The 23450-nt window shown below is 35.0% G+C and overlaps 2 protein-coding genes and 1 long non-coding RNA gene across 3 annotated transcripts; 2 read left to right on the plus strand and 1 right to left on the minus strand.

Annotated features, from left to right (window-relative positions):
* The first annotated feature begins 834 nt into the window (after positions 1-834).
* On the plus strand, positions 835-6529 carry LOC129281243 (alpha-(1,3)-fucosyltransferase 11-like). Its single transcript, XM_054917187.2, has 2 exons — positions 835-2777; positions 3240-6529. The coding sequence occupies exons 1-2, from the start codon at positions 1201-1203 to the stop codon at positions 3385-3387; spliced, it is 1725 nt and encodes a 574-aa protein (XP_054773162.2). The 5' UTR covers positions 835-1200; the 3' UTR covers positions 3388-6529.
* Positions 6530-10526: 3997 nt separating this feature from the next.
* Positions 10527-14009, plus strand: LOC129282278 (uncharacterized). The gene is made up of 2 exons (XM_054918206.2): positions 10527-10753; positions 13128-14009. The coding sequence occupies exons 1-2, from the start codon at positions 10605-10607 to the stop codon at positions 13492-13494; spliced, it is 516 nt and encodes a 171-aa protein (XP_054774181.2). The 5' UTR covers positions 10527-10604; the 3' UTR covers positions 13495-14009.
* Positions 14010-14085: 76 nt separating this feature from the next.
* LOC135157515 (uncharacterized) lies at positions 14086-14747 on the minus strand. The gene is made up of 2 exons (XR_010296515.1): positions 14245-14747; positions 14086-14163 (listed from the first exon to the last, which is right to left on the minus strand). It is a non-coding gene; the product is annotated as an uncharacterized LOC135157515 (long non-coding RNA).
* Positions 14748-23450: the final 8703 nt, after the last annotated feature.

A 23450-nucleotide genomic window follows, 5' to 3' on the forward strand; every position in this document is an offset into this window, starting at 1 on the left:
CAAAGTACTGAATGACTGAGGTTTCCAGAGCAATAACCCCTTTTTTTTGGGGGGGGGGGCTTGTCATTTTTTTCTAACGACCACCCCCCCCCCCACCTGAACAAAACCTTTAGCACCCCCTATTTAAAAAAAATAGGCCCTTGGCATGAAATTGTGCCATCTCTGAAAAATGTATATAATTTTTCTCTTTAGATTTCTATATCTTCTGGTCAGCTTTCTTCCCCCCCCCCCCTCACGATTTCCTGACTTTCTTTAATGTTTGGGGTTTTATCTATTAATTTTCCATTCTCTTGTATTATTTCTATATTTCATCTATATTTCATCCTCCCCTCGTTTTATTACTTCCCTTTTTTTATTCCTGTCAGCATTTCGCCACCCTTCTCCATGAACAGAATGTTAACAACGAAGTTGATATAACCACCCCCATGATCTCTCTCTCTATCTCTATCTCTCCCTCCTTCCCTCCATCTCCCTCCTTCCACCTCTTTCTTTGTATCCATTTCTTATTTTCCTATCACCAAGTGCTCCATGCCTCGATCCCCAAATCTTTATGGAAACAAGAAGGGTGGGCGTGGCAGAAGTGGGCGTGGCATGCACTGCGATCCTTATCCTCTGGCCCTCATTCCCCGCTTGTTCCCATTTCTTGAAAACTTATCAGTTCGATACAAAGATGAACGAGGTGTTACCGCATGGATTACTACTAAAATCATTTACAATACACCTTTGTTGATGATCTAAAGATCTAGAATCTAGATGATGGATACCCCAGGTGGATAGGCCGATGTACAAGTTCATAATAATTCTTTTCATGATTTGCTTCCTCCCAAACACAATATCATTAGTAGTGGTGGAGATAACGTGGGAAGTTGCACGTTGACGATGGATTTGCACTTCCGTATTTTTCGTAAACAAAACGCAAGATAGGCTTTGTCTTTACTTTAGTGCTTATCTCATTTCCGCAACGAAAAAGCCCATTCTTTTACGCTCTTATTTCGTGAAGACCCAAGCTCGAAATTAGTTTACTTCCGTCAATAATCCTTTAGTTACTAGCGAGTGGTCTCCTCGCCTCACACAGTTCACTCGTACTCGCCAACCCCAGCTCCGTCGCGTCGCCAACTGACGAGTTTCGTTGAGAATCCCGACCACTGTGGGGGTGATGCAGATTGTAATGTAAGCGAGTTCATTAAAAATCTTGCCAAAATGGATTCAAGGGAAGCACTAGTAAGACAAAGAAAGAATGTCCAATCTGACAAGGGTAAGACGTCTGTTGATTCTCACCAAACTGAGCCAGCTAAAAAAGATCATGGGAAAGAAGACTTGATTCAAGATGATGATGCTGTCGATGGTGTAGATTGGAAATGTGGGATGGTAATTCTGCTTCTCGTATTTGCGATTGTGTTTTTAGGCAGCATGACTCTTGGATCTAGATTTGCCCTTCCAATCTCTCTATTTAGCAGAGCGAACGTGAATGATCAACCAATGGGACAAATGGAACAGAAATCAAATCCAATGTTTCGGGACCAAAAACCAAGTGAAAGTCGTTCGTTTCTTCAAGGTCATGATGATAGTCATGTCTGGGAAGCTAATGATGATGAAATCTCAATGGATGAAATTCTGGAGCATTCCAAAGATCAGAGGATAAATGGAAAGGCGAAATTGAAGGAAGATGTCCCGAAAATCGAGTTGGACAAACCCACAATTCTCTGGTGGACTGATTCTTTGTTTCCCCATGCTCATCGAGGTCACATCTCAGAAATTAACTGTGGAGAGCATACTTGCCTGTCAACAAGTGATAAAAAGGTGTTACCAGACCCACTGACAAGAGGCATTTTATTCTATGGAACAGATTTCAGAACATATGAGGCGCCTCTCCCGAGAAAACCGTGGCATGAATGGGCACTCCTTCACGAAGAGTCGCCAATGAACAATTACGCCTTGGTTCATGGGATGAGACTTTTTAACCACACAGCAACTTTCAAAAGAATATCAGACTACCCGATCACAACGCATTCTCTTACAAATCTTGAATATTTAACTGAAAGAAAACCTGTTCCGATTGAAGTAAAGAACAGATTACGAAAAAATAAATTTGCGCCAATTCTCTATGTGCAGTCTCATTGTGATGTGGCAGCAGACAGGGATAGATTTGTCAAGGAGCTTATGAAACATATCAAGGTTGATTCGTATGGTCAATGCTTGAACAACAAGAAGATTCCCGAACATCTGAGCGATCCTGTTGATTCAATGGAATCTGAACAGTTTTATGATTTCATCTCAAAATACAAATTCCACCTTGCTTTTGAAAATGCCATCTGCGATGACTACATCACCGAGAAGTTCTTTCGACCATTTCACGTCGGATCTGTGCCGATCTACAAGGGGTCCCCTTCAGCCCAAGATTGGGCTCCAAGCAAGAAATCATTCATCAATGTTGACCAATTTGACTCCCCGGAGCAGCTTGCTTACTTCATCGAACTCCTAGATACAAATGATGACATTTACTTAGATTATTTATCATTCAAGGAAAGAGGTATCACCAACAAGGCTCTGTTAGTTAACATGAACGATCGTGACTTTGCAATCAATGAGTGGAATCGGCACAGCTTCATCTCAGGATTTGAGTGTCATGTTTGCAAGAAAATATCTGAGAGGTACAAAGCAGAGCTAGACCCTAGTCGGCCTGCCCCGGAGAAGAAGATGGGAGATAACTCTCACATGGGATGTCCTCCACCCGAGCCATCGGTCGGAGACATTGCAGATATACCTGCAATTGATGGGTAAGAATGGAAGGAATAATGTACAATCTATATTGTGGAAAGAGGGAAGAGTTCCTTTTTTGACAGCCACCCAAAGTGAGAAATGTTATATTATGCATTCAAATTTTGTATTAGGACCAAAGTTAGGGTTAGGGTTAGGTTTTGGGTGGCTGTTGCGAAAGGTACTCTTTGGGCCTGTGACACAATGCTAATCGATTGATCAAGCAATTAATCTGTTTGCTTGATTATACGTAATGATCAATGTGATCAAATATTAAAATCAGCCCTATAAATGATAAAGTGTTGAGCTTTGTGCAACAGACCTCATGATTTCACAAAGATGAGTTGATTTCAATGTACCAGATCGAGATCTATGATGATATTGAAGCATTTAACCTTGATTTTAAAGACTCTCATGAAATAATTGTTTGCTGCAACTACTTTCTTTTACCTTTAATTTACTTTTTTTATGATCATTTGCAGGATTCACAATTGGATACAAGACTATTGGGGAATGAGAGACCAGGTGGTGGCACTGGAGGAAATGATCAAAAATGGTGAAAAAGACTCATCAAAACTCTTTGAATTCATGGAGAAAATCTATTATGACAATGACAACCATCAGCCTTGATGAAGAAATCTGCCTGGGGAGCATTTCATAAAACTATTAGGCTGTTATAAACTACTGAAACCCTTGCATCTGATTTGCTGAGAGCAAAGTGGTCTGTGATATGCACTGACAATAACCTTCCTGAAATGCTCCACTGAAGGGTATGATTTGTTAGTATTTAAGTCTAGTGCCTTACCTATTACACAAACCTTTATATTTAATTGCAAATAAGTATAAGCAAAACAAAATCATTCCGATTGAATGCTGGTATTAAAGATTAGAGATTATTAAAGACATTTTGATAAATATTTTATCAAAATGTGCATGTAACAACAATATATATGCTATTTTGCAATTGATTTTTTATAGATATTTGTGTAATTGGGCCCTGAATAATTTTTAGGGTAGGGCTAAGAATTGCTGTTCTGTCTTCATCTTACAGAAAATTATGTTCATGAATTAGCATTTTCAACCCCAAAAAGTGCCATACTAGTAATGCAAAAAAGTATGGGGTATGACCTTAGCATCCCCCCCCCCACTTAGTTGGCATAAAATATTCAGAGCCATTTTTATGACTGATTGTTTTATAGACCCAAACTTGTGCTTCTTACAGAGCATATAGATATCGCAATGTACATAGTTAACCAATATAGGAGTAAGTACGAAAGCTAAGTGATAACATACATCTAACATCACCCTTCCCCACTATTACTTTAAGAATTTTTATGCATCTTATGCTCATATCTTCATAGGGGTTTCGGGGGCAGATGTAGTTTTGACTTTAAATGTATAACATGTATGCCTCATTTAGGTAAATGTACATGTATATGAAGTGCAATTATAATAAAGAACAATATATTCACTGTATTTTTGTAATACATTTTCCCCCACTCCAGGTGAGTTTTTGTGGCATTTCATCATTTTTCTTGAAATATCTTGTGATGTAGGTATGCAATATTACTAAAGAAATCTATGCTATTACCATATTGTGTTGTTTTTTTGCATTTTGCGGTAAGGAACACTGCAGTTCATGTGATTATTTTAGTATTAACATTCAAACTTTCTACATACTGGTATCTTTCAAGTACATTTGCTCAAATTCACAAAGGTGTTTTTTAAAACCATCGGTTGAACCCATGGTATATACAGGCTTCCTCTGTAAATTACGCTTAATTTACCAGTATACTGAAAAGTGTCCGATAAAGATGCGCACTTTTGTCACAGTACGCTATTTTATTCTGGAGTCTTTTTTTTCATTAAAGGACAAATCCACCCTAACAAAAAGTTGATTTGAATAAAAAGAGAAAAATCCAATAAGCATAACACTGAAAATTTCATCTAATTCGGATGTAAAATAAGAAAGTTATGACATTTTAAAGTTTTGCTTAATTTCACAAAACAGTCATTTGCACATCCTGGCTGGTATGCAAACGAGGAGACTATTAGGTCATCCACTCACTATTTCTTTTGTATTTTATTATGTGAAATATAAAATATTCTAATTTTCTCCTCATTGTCAAGTGATACAATGATTAATTCCTCCCTGAACAAGTGGAAATGGCATTGTTTAATACTATATGTTTCAGTCAAGTTGGCCCTTATTGTCAAATCTGTAAAAAACGAAATATTGTATAATTCGAACAATAAAAAACAAAAGAAATAGTGAGTGATGGACATCATCGACTGACTCACCTCGTTGTGCATATCACTGTTTTGTGAAAAATAAGCGAAACTTTAAAATGTCATAACTTTCTTATTTTACATCTGATTTTGATGAAATTTTCAGCACTATGCTAGTTTGATTTTTCTCTATTTATTAAAATCAGCATTTTGGGGGTGGACTTGACCTTTAATTAGTCCATTGTACAAAACAGTACAAAACCACCTTTGTGAATTTGGGCCATTATGATTTTGTACATGTACCTTGCATACAACGCAAATTGCCATCATGGAGGAGATTTTCCATTGTATGGGAGGCCTTTAATTGCAACATTCGGAGAGCAAAGTCACTTTTCAAAAGGGCACATTTTTATATTACAGTGAAATGGGAAACATGAAAAGGATGTATGCAAAATAACCAACTTATTGCCAGGGTGATCTTATCATCTTCCCCTGGTATGAGATCATGATAATCACTGGGTACAATAACTCTCCTTTCTCACATTGGATAATTTCAATTGGTGCTATTAGAGTGATGGCTGAGTAAGTAATAAAGCTAACGTGCTTGCCAAAATGTTAAAGAACAAATAAGTGCCTTGAGCATAATGTGTATATGCATGTGGTAGAATTGATAATATTGAAATTTATCTTCTTTTTTTTTTCTTTTTTTGTACAGTTTTACCTTTTTGTGTGTAAATGTATAAATGTACAATTTATTCCCTTACATGAATACTTGGATGTGAATTTGTTTTTCTTTTGGATGTATAATGTTCTGGAAACAGTATACATGTATACTTCATAATTCCTCTGCAGAGCTGTCAACTCCATTTAGGCCAGATAAAGCTGAACTTGGGCCCGTTTTGTGTACGTCAGCAAGGAATCGGGGTCTACCATTGTTTGAGTTAAACCCAGTTCAGAATTCGGGCCACTGGGTTTGCAAATTGGCAGTGGAAACCTAGTATTATTGAGCAATTAACCAACTTAGAATTTATTTCAAAATTTCACTTCCATTTTCATGGGTGTCTATAATTTCTCAACCTGTGTTTTGGTGAATTTTAAAGTCTTCCAAGCATGTACTGTCTGTGCAATCCATATTACTGTAGCAAATGAACTGTGTACATTTTTGTATGATGTAAGAGTCAAAGGAACAATTTTTATATGATCAGTCAACAGTTTTATTTTTTGTAGTTTTTATTATGGTTTCATATAAAATTGACAGCAATGCCCATTATTAGAGCAAAAATAGTGAAATGGCTTTGATGCTATGTAACTGAGCATACCATTATTTTTTAATATTCCTTTATTGGATCTTAATTTTTGCCTGCCCAATATTGGAACTTGCTCCGTCGTTACGCTCAGAAGCCTAAAATTTGAGCACTTAATTTTGAAGAAAATCATGCTTTTTAGTTTTGTTTATTCGGGCTGAGCGATAGTTTCATAACTTTTAAGTTATTTAGTTTCTTACCTATGGAGTGTAGTAATAAAATGCAAAAGCAAAATGAAATATTGGTATTTATACATTTTTTTACGATGTTAAAAACAATATTTTTACATATATATCACCTCTTTATTGATAAATGAATCATATTGTTCATCAACATAAACCTGCGTTTTTAGGTAACAAGATATATGGCAACATATAGATATGAATATAACAGTGTGAAACAAAATATGCAAGAAGCAGAAGTATATACACAAACATACAAACAAAAAACATTAAGTGTGCATTTTGGTAAATAAATGATGAGAAACAAGTATATACCATTCATTGAGTGATTAAGATATTGAGCAAGTGTAACATTTGATATAAATCATCAATATAAGGTATATCAATTTGAGTATGTTTCTACAAATTGGTAATACATGTAAATCTAACTAACCAGTAGAAAGTACATTGTGAGGTATATAAAACAGGCATTCTGCAGATACAATAGAAAGGGGAGGAAATAGAGAAAGAGAGTGGCGGGAGATCAGTGAAGAGAGCAGGGACGTAGCTAGATGGGGGGGGGGGTATGGGGATGTGACACTCCCCCTAACACCAATGGCAGTCGGCAAATTTATATACCAGTTGGCAAAATGGAGAATAGGGAGAAAAAGAGAAGGAAAAGAAAGGGAGAGTTTCAAAGAAGGTTTCATGTAGACTTATATAGAGTAAAGACTACCAGTTGGCAAATCCAAATTCATGTAGGCAGGCTTAGGGCCCTATACCAATCAGCAAAATACAAAGAAGAAAAAAGATGGAGCCATAAAATACAAAGTATAAGCCATAAAAACTCACGAGTTTTCAAAATTATACCACAATTATTGACAATTTCACAAACACAATAGTTTTGCAAAATGTGGAGAGGCAAGACTAGGTAAATTGAAGAATATGGGGTGTGGTGAATTTCCAAAGTTGAAGTTAAATAATTAAAGCCATAGTAAAGTTGGCAAATTATGGAGTAGGCATATTATTAAAGTGGCAAAACACTAGGCTCTACCAGTCGGTAAAGTGCTGTAAAATTCACTTTTATTCACATATCGGTGCCTTTGCATTGCAGTTCCAACTTTTTCAATCCTACAACACTAATACATTCTTCTATTTACCGTTATTGTTATCATTTATTATCATTGTTATTAGTATTGTTTTTGTTATCATTATTGTTCTACTATCCGCCTATCATTTATATCTCCATCCATCGGGCCATCCATCTATCTATATTATATTTATCTGTCTAAATATATATGTCTATCTGTCTGTCTATTTATCTTTCAATCTAATATCTACTCATCTGTTTAAATAATTATATCTGTTTAACTATTTTTCTATCTACGACAGACCACCTAATTCGTCTCTTCCTCTTGCATTTTCCTTCTTTCTTTTCTTCTTTTTCTTTCTGTCTTTTCCCCTTCTCTCACCATCGATTTAGAGACACAACATTCCTTTCACGGACCGTTATGTCTCTAAAGTATAATTTTATGTAGTATTTATCCCATTACTATGTAATGTGATTGTACATATTTTGTAAATACTTTGTAAATATAATTGTTTATGAAATGATTTTGAATATGTAATGTTCTATGATAGTGTCCCCAATACCCGAATTAGGGTGACATGGGTCAAATATAGTTTTTCTATATTTGACCCATGTCGATTCCCTCTAAATTTCAGATTTAAATCATTTAATTTAATGTTATGATCATTTATTTTCGCGATAGCCATGATTGCTTGGGCAATTTGTCATTGTATTTTATTATTTGTCACTTGAATGTATTTTCCGCGCAATATAATTATTAAACAAGTCACTATAGAAATTAAATAAACAGCATGCGCTTTCATTAGTTCGCAAGCATAAAAAATTTCAGCATGTGGGTTAATTATCTCTGCAAAACATTCTTCAAGTGAATCACTTGAACTTTTACAAAGAGCATGCAATTTAAGAAATGGGCATTCAAAATCAGATGTTGCATGGCGTGGCAGCTGTTTAGTCAAATTAATTCACGTATGTATATAGGTAAGCATAGGACAACTCATTTAAGAAAATTTTTGTTGATTATTCTGCGATTGCGTTTCATGTAAAGACCTACTTTTCCTGTTAGTAATATTTGAAATAATGTTATGAAATGTACTAGAATAATTTTTATTCAAGAATAAAGGCACCGGTTGATGCTATGCATGGAGCCACCCCTTAAAAATCCGCCTGCATGCTTGACATAGTTACAGAGGATCACCCATGAATTGAATAAAGTTGAAAATATGTATGAAAGGGACATGCCAGTGGCGGATTCACTTTCGACTGAGAGGCACAATTTTTTTTACTGGAATGTGTCATGCATAGGCGACTAGGGATCTTTTTTTTTTAGTTGTCAATATTTTCCTTACAAAATGCCCCCCCCCCCCCCTTGAAAAATCATTGATCCGCCCTTGGGACTTGTAAAAACGTTGAAAAGAACAAGAAAGAAGAGAGCAAGCATTAATGAAAATGCTCACATTATAGCCAGCATTGTCGGGTAAAAAGGAAAAATATAGTATTGCCCTTAAAACCTTTGTAAACAAAACGTTAAAAAAAATGCAAAAATTTGTTTTAAAGCTGAAAACTAAGGAAATTGTAGAAATTCAAATTTAGCAGTAAATGGATAAAAATTATAATTTATTATAGATATGTTTATACATTTACAAATTAGATAAAGATGCCATGCAAAACAAACGAATTACACATCATTAATTTGAAATTTCAAAAATGAAATTGGTTGCTCAAGCAATCCCATCGGTCATTGTTGATTAAATTGAATGCACAATTCCTGAATTTCATTGCCCAACATTTTGAATTTAAAAGTACATTCGCTAACTTGTAATACCATTAAAGAACCTCTTTGCCTTAGAACGAAAACAAAAGCACGTGACAAAGAAATGATCACATTTGAGATAGTCTTGTCCCAAAATTTATTGAAATTATTATAAATGAATTCTAGTGTCTTTAAATAAAACCCATTGTTTTATTTTGAAATTTGAATGACCGATATCTCCGGAAAAACGATGACGCGTGAATTTAAATGCACATTAATAAATTTAAGTGACTCCTATATGAAATTTGACAGGAAAACCAATAAAATCATTGTCATTGTCAGGTTGGCAAATGTAGCTGGTACACCCCCCCCCCTACCAGGGGCGTACCTGGGATTTTTCACAGGGGGGGGCAAAACCGTCCGCCAAAAAAATTTGACAAGCAAAAAAAAAAAAAAAAAAAAAAGGTCTTCAATCACAAATGAAGGATTTTGTACCAGAAAAAAATTTGACAAGCAAAAAAAAAAAAAAAAAGGTCTTCAAGCTCGTCAGGAGGGCAATAAAGGTCTTCAAGCTCGTCAGGGGGGGCAGGTATATGACTTTTGTATGGGATGTGGCTCGTCAGGGGGGGAAGAGTGCCCCCCCTGCCCCGGAGGTACGCTAGTGCCCCCTACAAAATACTTCTGGCTACGGCCAGGGCCGCGGCCCTGCCTGTTGGTTTTTTTGTCATTGTGTAAATAGTAAGATTTTACCTTTTATTATCGTATTAAATTCTATACATATCAAGGACCCCGCTGGAAATAAGCTTTTTAGCTTCCGTGTGTTATCCTGTTCAAGCCTGTACAGTTGTTTTTAATATGCTACCGTATACAAGTTACGGAGACTTGCCAAAATCAATCAATCAATTTTAATATGCCTATAGGTCACTCAGTTCAGATGATATCTAAAAGGCAGAATCTGTTTTTTTTTCAATCAATATATAGACCTTTAAAAGTTACCTTTCCATCTTGTTTTATATACTTTCTAATACAAAGTTGTTCATTTCAGACAGTAAACTGTGTTTTTTATTGATAATTTTTATGAATATGACGATATTTCAGGTATTATAATATAAATCCAAAAAAAGATATCGTTTTAGGGATATATATATATTTTTTTTATTATAAGGAAAATACGGCCAGTTAAGTATGCATGGTATATGCCTTTTCAAAGATACCATACTCTGCTCACAAGCCTGGCCCTGGGTAACTATCTCTCTTTTTATCCACTCTCTCTTGGTAATGTGATATCCTGACGAATTGGCTTACCAGAAAAGATGGGTAGAGATAAAGAAATCTGGAGGATGAACTCAAAAGCTTGTAGGAAATATATGAACTGCCTTTCCTACTCCATATTACCGGTAACTGGTGCAATTAGTCACACGGCGTTTGCGGTACATATTTTGGATCGCTCACTTTTGGAAGGGTAAGTTCGAAGGTGATACCATCGGGACGGTACGGCTGCAGTGCTAGTGACGCATCGGTAGCGATACGTCTGGGCAGTAGCTAGTGGGCGTGGTCGCCGGTCGTGTTTAATTCTGAAACTGAGTGGAAGTGCAAGTGTGAAGTTTGTAATTGTATGTAGGCAAATCAAATTTGTAATGATCAAAAGCAAACAACGTTTTGAAGGATTTCTAGCCATAATTATTGCATGCAACTACCCCCAAATTCCCTTGCATTGGTAAGAGAATGTTAACTTAAACTTGACCCCTGCCCCTGGCCCTGCCAGTGCCAGAAAATTGAAAGTAAATTTTGACAGTAAAACCAGGCCAGAGGCCTAGGCTAGGGCTAGAGGCTAGAGTAACTAACAAATAACAGATCTAGAGATCATTCAAACATTAGGCCTAAATATCGACCTGGTCTTTGAGATTCACAGGGCATTCCAAGCTAAAAATAATATCTCTATTTTCATAATAGCATAGAGTACCGTAAGTAACGGTGTATGTATTAACCGCACCCGTGTATTAACTGCACCCCCCATTTTCGGATGAAAAAAAAAAAAAAATCATCCAAATAAGTCATCAAACTGACTTTCTATCTCTAATATGCGTATTTAAGAAAGAGTCAAGAACCAAAAATGTAAAAAAAAAAATATCAAAGTACCGGTATTACTGGTAAAAAAAATGATGGGAAATCAGCGCTTTGTCACTTATCTGCAAATTGCCGACATTATTGGCCAACTACACACTCGCCTCACACACACACATATGGTACCGGTGTTCATTGCAAGTACCGATACCAGCATCAACATGGGGGCTCACCCATTCGAGAAGATCGTTCATACCATATTTCCTGCATCACAGCCCCACTTTTGCTTTCAGAATTCTGTCTAGCATTCAATGTCTTGACATGAATTTCAGACACGGAAATATGAGAAGGTTCAAGATACGAGAAATTTGCGATTTTGTTCAGGTGTTTTTCTTGTCTGCTTTGAACCACTACCGGTAGTTCTCAGTACGTGTGTGGCCGTATCTTACAGACAGCAAATAGGAAAAAAAATGCTAGTACCGGTATACCGTATTTTCAATGGGAGCTCTGGGCGGGAATAAAATGAATAATAATAATTTTAAAAAATAAAAAGTCGGAAGGAATGAAGACGGGGATTGAAGATTGATTTTAAGATGATGGATGATAGAGAGAAATGAAGGATAGGCAAATGAAAGAAATTGGAGTTTAAATCACAGAGAAAAAAGGTAATGTGGGGAAATGAGAAAGAGAAGAAATTTAAGAGCAAGAATGAGATGAAGAGAGATAGGAGTTCGAGATAAATAATTTTTCTTTCTTTCTTGCATATGAAGAAAAAAAATGAAAAATAAGGAAATGAATGAAAGAATAAAGAGGAAAATTATAGATTGATTTTAATATGAGGAATGACAAAGAAAAAAAATGTTCGTTCATAACACCATTAGGCCTTCTTTTTCTGTTCCAAAATTTGCTTAATGCGTGACAGAAAACATCAAAATAATAATACAGGTAATCAATGAATGAGTCAAATTGAAATTATGACATGAATTTCATGAAACTTTCTTCCGTTTACCTCCCTCCTCATGGCACAAAATTGTCAAATAATACCAATAATTTGTCAAACATTATAACAGCCACGGAAAGGTAAAGCGCCAGCTTACGTTGACGTTGCGATAAACATTACATATATGCGTGTCTTATTCGGCTAGCCGCACCGTGCTTTTCGGTCGATTGTCGATTAGCGTCTGAACTTTGCCGCGTTGACTAATAAATGACAAAGACAAAGTCACACCATTCAAAATGTCAGTTTCATGAAGGTAGGTGCGTTTGTTACCTTAATCTAACTTTGAGGGACATTTACGGTAGATACCGGTAGTCATAGTTGCTTCCCTTTTACACCCGCGGCTCATGCCCCTCTAAACAGCATTGCCCCAAGCGGCTACGCTCATCCACCCAACGCGAGTTGTAAACTGGTAGTGGTATCGGGCCGAGATTGGCTTGGCTCAGACCTATCACCGTGTATAAACCGCACCCCCGACTTTTGATTCTGTCCCGCCGAGAAAAAGGTGCAGTTAATACACCGTTACTTACGGTAATATTAAAAGAGAAAATGCTGTGAAGCTTCAAATCTGACAGAAAATGAGGTAAATGAAGTTTAAAGTTCGGAAATATTTTTTTGTGAACAACTATGTTTGTATTCATGTTATCGTGAATATGCAATAGGTGGGCTGATGATAAAAAATCAAATATTTAAAGTTTTTTTCCAGTAGGCCCTATAACATGTTTTTTTATTCCTCATGGAAATGTTAAATCAATTTTTTTGTTGTCTTTTTCAGGTGTTTTCCGAAATGGCATCTAGGTGTTGCAAATGGTCTGTTATTCAATGCTCACTTGGGTGTAGGACTCTACATCTACAGCAGACCTTGCCTAAGGACAGCTAGCGTCTCCCACCGAGTACTCTTTGGTCTCTACGGCAGTGCCATGTTTAATTTCGGATCTGTGCTTCTATTTGGAACTGGCAAACAAGTTCTTGTCGAAGACCGTTTGATAGGAAGCGTCTATGCCATATTCGCCAGTCTCTGTTTCCTCTGCGTGGGGAAATACTTCTTTGATTTCATGGACAGGCAAGTCGACATTACTGATGATGCTGACAACATTGACAATATCACTGAAACTGTTGTAGAAGAACTAAGTAGTGCATGACATTTGGTTTTCATTGATTTTACTAGAAGCAGTACATTTACCTCTTCATTGGACTTCTATTCCAAAATGTATTCAGGATGATATTACTTATTTCAGATAAAATGGTGCTGGTTTGAAAAAAAATATTATCAAAGGTTCATTAGCTTCACCCCCATTGAAATCGAATGCTTCAGACACTTTCAAGATATGTCTTAAATCAGATTTTGGAGTTAATATTTTCTTATGGTTAGCTGAAACTTATACTGTAGGGGAGATCGGGTTAGTTGGAACGCGGGGTAAGTTGAAACATTGTAATTTTATTTAACGCCTGTAAAATAAATGTATGCAATACTGCCCACAATTTATTGCTATTAATCAGGGATGCCACTAGGTGTCCTCCAAAAATACTGAAACATATCGCGGGCCGGGATAGTGTCCAAGAAATTTTTTTTTTAGGGGGGTCCACCTTTAATTTTGGGATGGACATATGTCACAGGTAAAAAATTGGACAAGCAAAAAAAAAAAAAAAAAAAAAAAAAAAATTAGGAGGGGGGGGGGGGGTCCGCCCCCACCTCAAATTAGGGGAGGAGGGAGGACCAAGTGGTTTCTTACCTTGTTGTGATCGATGACTTTGAAGTCAATTAGGTTTGAAAAACTGACGGTAGTTAGTTGTGTGTTTCTCATAGAACGCTAGACCAAAAGCTTCAGTCTCTGTATTTTGGTTGTTCAGCTGAACCGCGAGAAAATATATAAAATTCAGAAACATTGTACCTTAGACCGCAGTTACCGCTAATTCCTTTCAAATGATGATCAAAACTTAGTCATCCTCGATTCCTTCGTTGGTCATCGTAAGTTGCCATCTTGGATGACGTCATCATCTGTACAGACGTATTTATCAGTCGCTATTATACCGCGATTCGTGCCGCTACTTTGTGCTTGTCTATGTGCGTGCGTTTGGAACTTGTCGCTCGCATTGATTGGCCAGGATATCGATAATTCTAATCAGAAAGCCTTGATAAAAGCATAACTCAATGAACGTAGTAGGCAGTGCGCGCGTTTATAATTTATGTACTGTATAAAAGCAAATATCTCGGGGGAATATCTCTCACTCGGTCGATCGACATGCATCGCAATCGGAAGAAATAGGGGGAAAAAAGGAGGACTTTCCGTTTTTTTTAATACACAGAAAACAGGAAAAGTCGGAAATACGGAAATAAGACAGATAGCAGGAAAAAAGCCGGAATTCCGTATAAATACGGAAAAGTGGCATCCCTGATTAATAATACAACACTGTTGTATTATTAATAGCAATAAATTGAGGGCAGTATTGCATTAATTCATTTTACAGGCGTTAAAGAAAATTGCAATTTTTCAACTTACCCTGCGTACCAACTAACCCCGATCTCCCCTATGTAAGAATATGTAAAGGGTTGAAAAAAGTCTACAATTGTGGTTTGTGCTATTAAGTGGTCATGATATATTTAAACAAATCAATCAGAACATTGTGTGGTTCAATTGCAGTTTTGCTTCTAGTTAGATGCAAAAAGTTTCATGAACCTATATGATATTACTAATGCAAAGATCCAATAAATGGTGAAGGGGCCCATTGGGATTAAACATATATAACAAAACCAATCGCAAGTCCCAAATACATTTTTTTTATTGGTTGAGAATAAAGGCATATTTCATTTTTTTTTTTTTTATTCATTTTTTTCAGTTTCAATGATTGTAACTTTGTCCGCAATGGGCCCCATATGGGTTTAATAGATTTGATATATCCAAACAATTTTTGAAATAGGGCCTACAGTAATTTCTTGCAAGCTTGTCTTTTTCTCCTAACCAGTGGTCTTGAACCCTTTTTAAGATCATGAGATGCAAAAAATATCCTGCTTTGTTGGATGCTTTGCAATCTTTTTAATACCTTAACCTATTGTTAATCCACAATAAGGACACTTTAATATAATAATTGTATGTTTTATTGATATATCAATACAACTCGCAAGCACCTCAGGAATATTCTTTTTCATTCTAATTCTCAGAAGTATATATGTACATGTATTTGCTTTTATGTTTAAAGTGACATGATTATTATAATCTTCACAGAATCACATATATTCTATAACATACTGAATCTGAATTATATAATCTTATTATCTCCTTTCATGAAGTCAAGTGACTGATTGGTGGTGTTCAAAGAAGCATGTGGACTGAATTCACTTATGGAAAAATAAGTTGTATCTGAAATGAAAACAGTACTTTTTTCTTTATATTGCTATTCATGATTGTGCAGTAAATACCAATATGCTTTTTATTTTACTGGGTATTTTTATTGAAATTGCAAGTAAACTCATTTGATAAATAGAAATAGTCAAACTGTAATATATGATGTATGCACATTGCACAAAGTATTTATGTTATATGGTTTATTTCAAAAGAGCTTTTGTTTGTGTTGAAATGGAATTTCAATAGAGTTTTAATAGAAATTTATATAACAGAATGATTTTACTTCTTGAATTTAAGTGTCAGCTTAGGCTGGTGGAATATTTTTTTTTTTTAAATTCTGTCCTGGTGTTTCATAAAGCTGTTCGTAAGTTAAGAGCGACTTTAAGAACGACTGGTGAACTGGTGAAATAATCACTAATGAACATAATGGTGAACCGTCACTTACCACAAGAAAGGATCACCAGTCGTTCTTAAAGTTGCTCTTAACTTACGAACAGCTTTATGAAACGGCCTCCAGACCTACCATGTATATACCTGCTACAAAGAAGACACTGTGTAGCAGTTACTTTTTTTTAAAGTATAACAAATTGCAAAGCATTGTGAGGGAAATTGTTCCCTGATTATTTTACTAAGAAATAGTTTTACAAACTACTTGTACAATTATATGTATATGAAATCCAATATTGATATTCATTTTTAGTGTTAAAAGTGTTACATATTTTGGAATCATATCCTATTTCCATGACCATATGGCTGCCTACAACTGTGGATTATTTACAGCAGCAATCGTACCAAAATTCATAGAATATCTGTAGATGCCATTGGAACATTTTAAAAAGTCTTAGTATACAGGAGTTTTTGAGTCGTATCTCCAAATGAAACAACAATATTGCTTGAATAAAATTGAAAACTGTATTCGAGTTGAGCATGGTTTATGTTATACATTGCAGTTTTGTAAAATGTGGTTATATTATTAATTAAGCTGTCGTTTTCAAGAATTTGAAGTATCTTTTGAATGTGTATTTAACTAAATGATGCACATAGAATTAAAGGTAAAAGAAAGTAGTTGCAGCAAACAATTTTTCATGAGAAAGTCTTTAAAATCAAGGTTAATTGCCACCGTATGATCATAGATCCTCGGGGGGTCCACTTCCATTGATGAGTGGATACCATGCGTGACCGTTGGGTTTCGAGAAGCACCATAAACAAGAATTTTCCATGTTCTATAAATGCACCCCTTAACAAGTATTGGCGTGTGAAACCCTACCCTTAACAAGTATTGGAAACAAAACTGTACCCTTGACAAGTATTCCCTGAATTGACCCCCAAAACAAGTACAACAATATCTTATTTATTGTTATGTCATGGACGTGATCACGGACATCGGCTTTACCTTTACTTTCATTGGGTTTAGTACCACCCCACACACCTTGCTCAAATCGGACCCTAAACATGTAGTGTTGGGGCAAAAAATACATCCTTTATTATAAAGTATTTAAGTCTTTTTATACCCTCGCAAATTGGACCGTAAACATGTAGTTTTCGTAGCGAAATATACACTCTTTTTTCATTATTTTAGTGTTTTTGACACCCTTATTATGTTACAAACGTAACGTGCCCTATCTTGAAAAAGAGATCCTTTTAACGTGTTTTGTTTGTCACGCATGGTATCCACTCGTCAATGGAAGTACTATTCAGATATATTGCATGCAAAAACATTTACACTTATATTATAACTCAAGTTTTAAACTTTTATCATTTAATTTTATTGTTATCAACTCTGCCATGATGACAACTTCTGAAGAATAAATAAATCTGATTGATCTTATAAATACTTATATCAGTGTTTTTTCAGATACTGTTTCTATAATCTAACACAACAAGAAATTTGTGGTCTGTAATACTGCAGGCAAGTAAAAAGTTAGCTTTGAACAATTGATCTGAAGGCTTATTTGTCATTGAAATTGCAGGCATGACCCATCATCTGTCCTCCATTGGTTAAATCTTTCTCCCAATCAAATCTATTCAATAGCAAGAATCCCTTTCTAGTGATTTCAAATCACACTAATATGGACAGTGATTTTTCATTTTAAAAAAAAAAAAAACTTTCTCTTTTTGAAAACATTTAATGAATTTTCACACAAAAAGTAAAGAACCAAAATGGATTTCCCATTTTTATTTATTGGTAAATTGAAAATCACTGTCCCTACTTTATCATCAAGTAAAGTCATGTTATTGCACCATTGGAAATAAAAAAACAAATACAAATTTGCATTATACATGGAATATAGGAAGAAATATCTGTTTTTATGCATATTTTTTTTGTTTAAAGAGGACGAAAAAGGGAAAATCGTGTACATTAAACAAACTTATTTAATGATAAGGATTTGATTTGAGCAAAATAACTTGGAAGACGTGTTCCTATACACTTCTTTGTAAAGGTGAAATTGATCTGCCAAGTAACGTACAAGAGTGCACACACTCATAAACATTTGTTTATTTTGGATTTGGCAAGTTCTAAATTTTAATAGGAATACTGAAAATCGACCCATGCCAAGTGTTCAATGTTTTTCTTCATTTTCAATTTCATTTTTCTTAGAAGTTAGTCAATCAAACAGGTCTCATTACATGTAGGAACACAGAAGTACTTTTTCTCCAAATAAAAGTTATGCCACTTTGATATTGGTAGAATTTTTCTTATTAATCCATAAATTATTATGATGAATAATATAATTATTGGGGCTAAAATGTTCATTATTAAAATGGAATTCTATTCCTCTGTTGCCTATTGCTCATACATGTACATGTATGGTGCGACTTTGAAACTTTGAGCCCAAATGATATTTGCAGCGTGATTAAAGCTGAAAGTTTGTGATTTCTCACAATACCGAGGTACCTTTTAATAGGTAATAAAAATAATGATTACACCCCCCTCCCCCGGTGTAAATAACATGTTTTTGAATTTCTGAATAGCATGGAATCTTCTGTTTTGATTGGTTGAATATTATGGTCTCAAAGCAAGCCAGTATGAAAGAAAGTGTGTGTCATTGTAAGGTATGCCCTCATCCAATCACAGTGCATGATTATTAATACAGATAAAAATTGGTAAATTGCCAATTTGTCAATTGCCAACTTGTCTACTTTCATTTAGTCTAATGCCATTCCATCCATCAACATTTCGTCTAGCAACCATTTGGTCCAATTACCATTTGGTCCAATCATCACTTTGCCTAATCACCATTTCATCAATGACCACTTCGCCTTTTAACCAGTTGGTCTGATATCCATTTCATTTTCATTAATTTCACCCAATGAACACTTAGTCCATTTAGACCAAATAGGATATGGACTAAATGGCTATTGGACCAACTGGCTATTAGATGAAATGATGAATGAACAAATAAGCATTTAGACCATGTGGATAGTGGACAAACTGATGTTAGACCAAATGATAGTATACAAGTTGGTAATTGGACGAATTGGCATTAGACTAATTGATCATAATCCATTTTCTGAGACGGCATTGCGTTGGGGAAAAGAAGCGTGATTTTGACCCAATTAATCTTTGGTTAAAATTCAAGTAATCCTAAAGCACAGATATTCAGCTTCGCTAATTATAATTTTACATTTGTATTGCACTGTTTTTTATTAAATGTTGGGGGAAGGGCCCTCAAAAAGTAATGAAAGTAGTAATGAAATAGAGAGCACGAAACAAATAAATATGTTTACAATATATACATGTATGCAGTACATCACTACTTTAAAACAGGAGCTCAAAGATTTTCATTTAACAAGAAAAACAATTCTTTTTTCATATTCCAAAATCACAAATCATGTGGCACAATTTTTAACTGGTAAATTGCCAATTCGTCTAATGCCAACTCGTCCACTCACCACATGGTCTACTTTCATTTGGTCTAATGCCGTTCGGTCCATCAACATTTCGTCTAACAATCATTTGGTCCATTAACCATTTGGTCCAATCATCACTTCGTCTAATCACCTTTTCGTCTGACCATTTCGTCTCATAACCAGTTGGTCTAATATCCATTTCATTTTCATTCATTTTGCACAATTTAACACTTAGTCCAACTAGACAAATAGGATATGGACTAAATGGCTATTGGACCAACTGGCTATTAGATGAAATGATGAACAAACTATTTGGAACTGGCAAACAAGTTCTTGTTGAAGACCGTTTGATAGGAAGCGTCTATGCCATATTCGCCAGTCTCTGTTTCCTCTGTGTGGGGAAATACTTCTTTGATTTCATGGACAGGCAAGTCGACATTCCTGATGATGCTGACGACATTGACAATGTCACTGAAACTGTTGTAGAAGAACTAAGTAGTGCATGACATTTGGTTTTCATTGATTCTAGAAGCAGTACATTTACCTCTTCATTGGACTTCTATTCCAAAATGTATTCAGGATGAAATTACTTATTTCAGATAAAATGGTGCTGGTTTGAAAAAAAAAATTGTTACCATCTAGAGGTTCATTAGTGACTGCAGAGACCAGGCTTCACCCCCATTGAAAGTGAATGCTTCAGACACTTCAGAGATATTATGTCTTAAATCAGATTTTGGAGTTAATCTTTTCTTATGGTAAGCTGAACTTATACTGTAGGGGAGATCGAGGTTAGTTGGAACGCGGGGTAAGTTGAAACATTGTAATTTTCTTTAACGCCTGTAAAATAAATGTATGCAATACTGCCCTCAATTTATTGCTATTAATAATACACTGTTGTATTATTAATAGCATTAATTTATTTTACAGGCGTTAAAGAAAATTACAATATTTCAACTTACCCCGCGTTCCAACTAACCCCGATCTCCCCTATGCAAGAATATGTAAAGGGTTGAAAAAAGTCTACAATTGTGGTTTGTGCTATTAAGTGGTCATGATATATTTAAACAAATCAATCAGAAAATTGTGTGGTTCAATTGCAGTTTTGCTTCTACAGGTAGTTAAGATGCAAACAGTTTCGTGAATCTATATAACTCATGCAACGATCCAATAAATGGTGAAGGGGCCCATTGGGATTAAACATATATAATAAAAACCAAGCGCAAGTCCCAAATACATTTTTTTTATTGGTTGAGAATTAAGGCATATTTTATTTCATCTTTTTTTCAGTTTCAATGATTGTAACTTTCTCTGCAATAGGCCCAATATGGGTTTAATAGATTTGATATATCCAAACATTTGTTTAATACAGTATTTCTTGCAAGCTTGTCTTTTTCTCCTAACCAGTGGTCTTGAACCCTTTTTAAGATGAGATGCAAAAAATATCCTGCTTTGTTGGATGCTTTGCAATCTTTTTAATACCTTAACCTATTGTTAATCCACAATGAGGACACATTATTATAATAATTGTGTGTTTTATTGATATATCAATACAACTCGCAAGCACCTCAGGAATATTCTTTTTCATTCTAATTCTCAGAAGTATATATGTACATGTATTTGCTTTTATGTTTAAAGTGACATGATTATTATAATCTTCACAGAATCACATATATTCTATAACATACTGAATCTGAATTATATAATCTTATTATCTCCTTTCATGAAGTCAAGTGACTGATTGGTGGTGTTCAAAGAAGCATGTGGACTGAATTCACTTATGGAAAAATAAGTTGTATCTGAAATGAAAACAGTACTTTTTTCTTTATATTGCTATTCATGATTGTGCAGTAAATACCAATATGCTTTTTATTTTACTGGGTATTTTTATTGAAATTGCAAGTAAACTCATTTGATAAATAGAAATAGTCAAACTGTAATATATGATGTATGCACATTGCACAAAGTATTTATGTTATATGGTTTATTTCAAAAGAGCTTTTGTTTGTGTTGAAATGGAATTTCAATAGAGTTTTAATAGAAATTTATATAACAGAATGATTTTACTTCTTGAATTTAAGTGTCAGCTTAGGCTGGTGGAATATTTTTTTTTTTTTAATTCTGTCCTGGTGTTTCATAAAGCTGTTCGTAAGTTAAGAGCGACTTTAAGAACGACTGGTGAACTGGTGAAATAATCACTAATGAACATAATGGTGAACCGTCACTTACCACAAGAAAGGATCACCAGTCGTTCTTAAAGTTGCTCTTAACTTACGAACAGCTTTATGAAACGGCCTCCAGACCTACCATGTATATACCTGCTACAAAGAAGACACTGTGTAGCAGTTACTTTTTTTTAAAGTATAACAAATTGCAAAGCATTGTGAGGGAAATTGTTCCCTGATTATTTTACTAAGAAATAGTTTTACAAACTACTTGTACAATTATATGTATATGAAATCCAATATTGATATTCATTTTTAGTGTTAAAAGTGTTACATATTTTGGAATCATTCTACATTTCCATGACCTTATGGCTGCCTACAACTGTGGATTATTTACAGCAGCAATCGTACCAAAATTCATAGAATATCTGTAGATGCCATTGGAACATTTTAAAAAGTCCTAGTATACAGGAGTTTTTGAGTCGTATCTCCAAATGAAACAACAATTTTGCTTGAATAAAATTGAAAAATGTATTTGAGTTGAGCATGGTTTATGTTATACATTGCAGTTTTGCATGTGTAAAATGTGGTTATATTGTTAATTAAGCTGTCGTTTTCAAGAATTTGAAGTATCTTTTGAATGTGTATTTAACTAAATGATGTACATAGAATTAAAGGTAAAAGAAAGTAGTTGCAGCAAACAATTTTTCATGAGAAAGTCTTTAAAATCAAGGTTAATTGCCACCGTATGATCATAGATCCTCGGGGGGTCCACTTCCATTGATGAGTGGATACCATGCGTGACCGTTGGGTTTCGAGAAGCACCATAAACAAGAATTTTCCATGTTCTATAAATGCACCCCTTAACAAGTATTGGCGTGTGAAACCCTACCCTTAACAAGTATTGGAAACAAAACTACCCTTGACAAGTATTCCCTGAATTGACCCCCAAAACAAGTACAACAATATCTTATTTTTTGTTATGTCATGGACGTGATCACGGACATCGGCTTTACCTTTACTTTCATTGGGTTTAGTACCACCCCACACACCTCGCTCAAATCGGACCCTAAACATGTAGTGTTGGGGCAAAAAATACATCCTTTATTATAAAGTATTTAAGTCTTTTTATACCCTTGCTAATTGGACCATAAACATGTAGTTTTCGTAGTGAAATATACACTCTTTTTTCATTATTTTAGTGTTTTTGACACCCTTATTATGTTACAAACGTAACGTGCCCTATCTTGAAAAAGAGATCCTTTTAACGTGTTTTGTTTGTCACGCATGGTATCCACTCGTCAATGGAAGTACTATTCAGATATATTGCATGCAAAAACATTTACACTTATATTATAACTCAAGTTTTAAACTTTTATCATTTAATTTTATTGTTATCAACTCTGCCATGATGACAACTTCTGAAGAATAAATAAATCTGATTGATCTTATAAATACTTATATCAGTGTTTTTTTAGATACTGTTTCTATGATCTAACACAACAAGAAATTTGTGGTCTGTAATACTGCAGGCAAGTAAAAAGTTAGCTTTGAACAATTGATCTGAAGGCTTATTTGTCATTGAAATTGCAGGCATGACCCATCATCTGTCCTCCATTGGTTAAATCTTTCTCCCAATCAAATCTATTCAATAGCAAGAATCCCTTTCTAGTGATTTCAAATCACACTAATAGGGACAGTGATTTTTCATTAAAAAAAAACTAAACTTTCTCTGTTTGA

Source organism: Lytechinus pictus, chromosome 18 (genome assembly GCF_037042905.1).
Source record: "Lytechinus pictus isolate F3 Inbred chromosome 18, Lp3.0, whole genome shotgun sequence".
Lineage (NCBI taxonomy): Eukaryota > Metazoa > Echinodermata > Echinoidea > Temnopleuroida > Toxopneustidae > Lytechinus > Lytechinus pictus.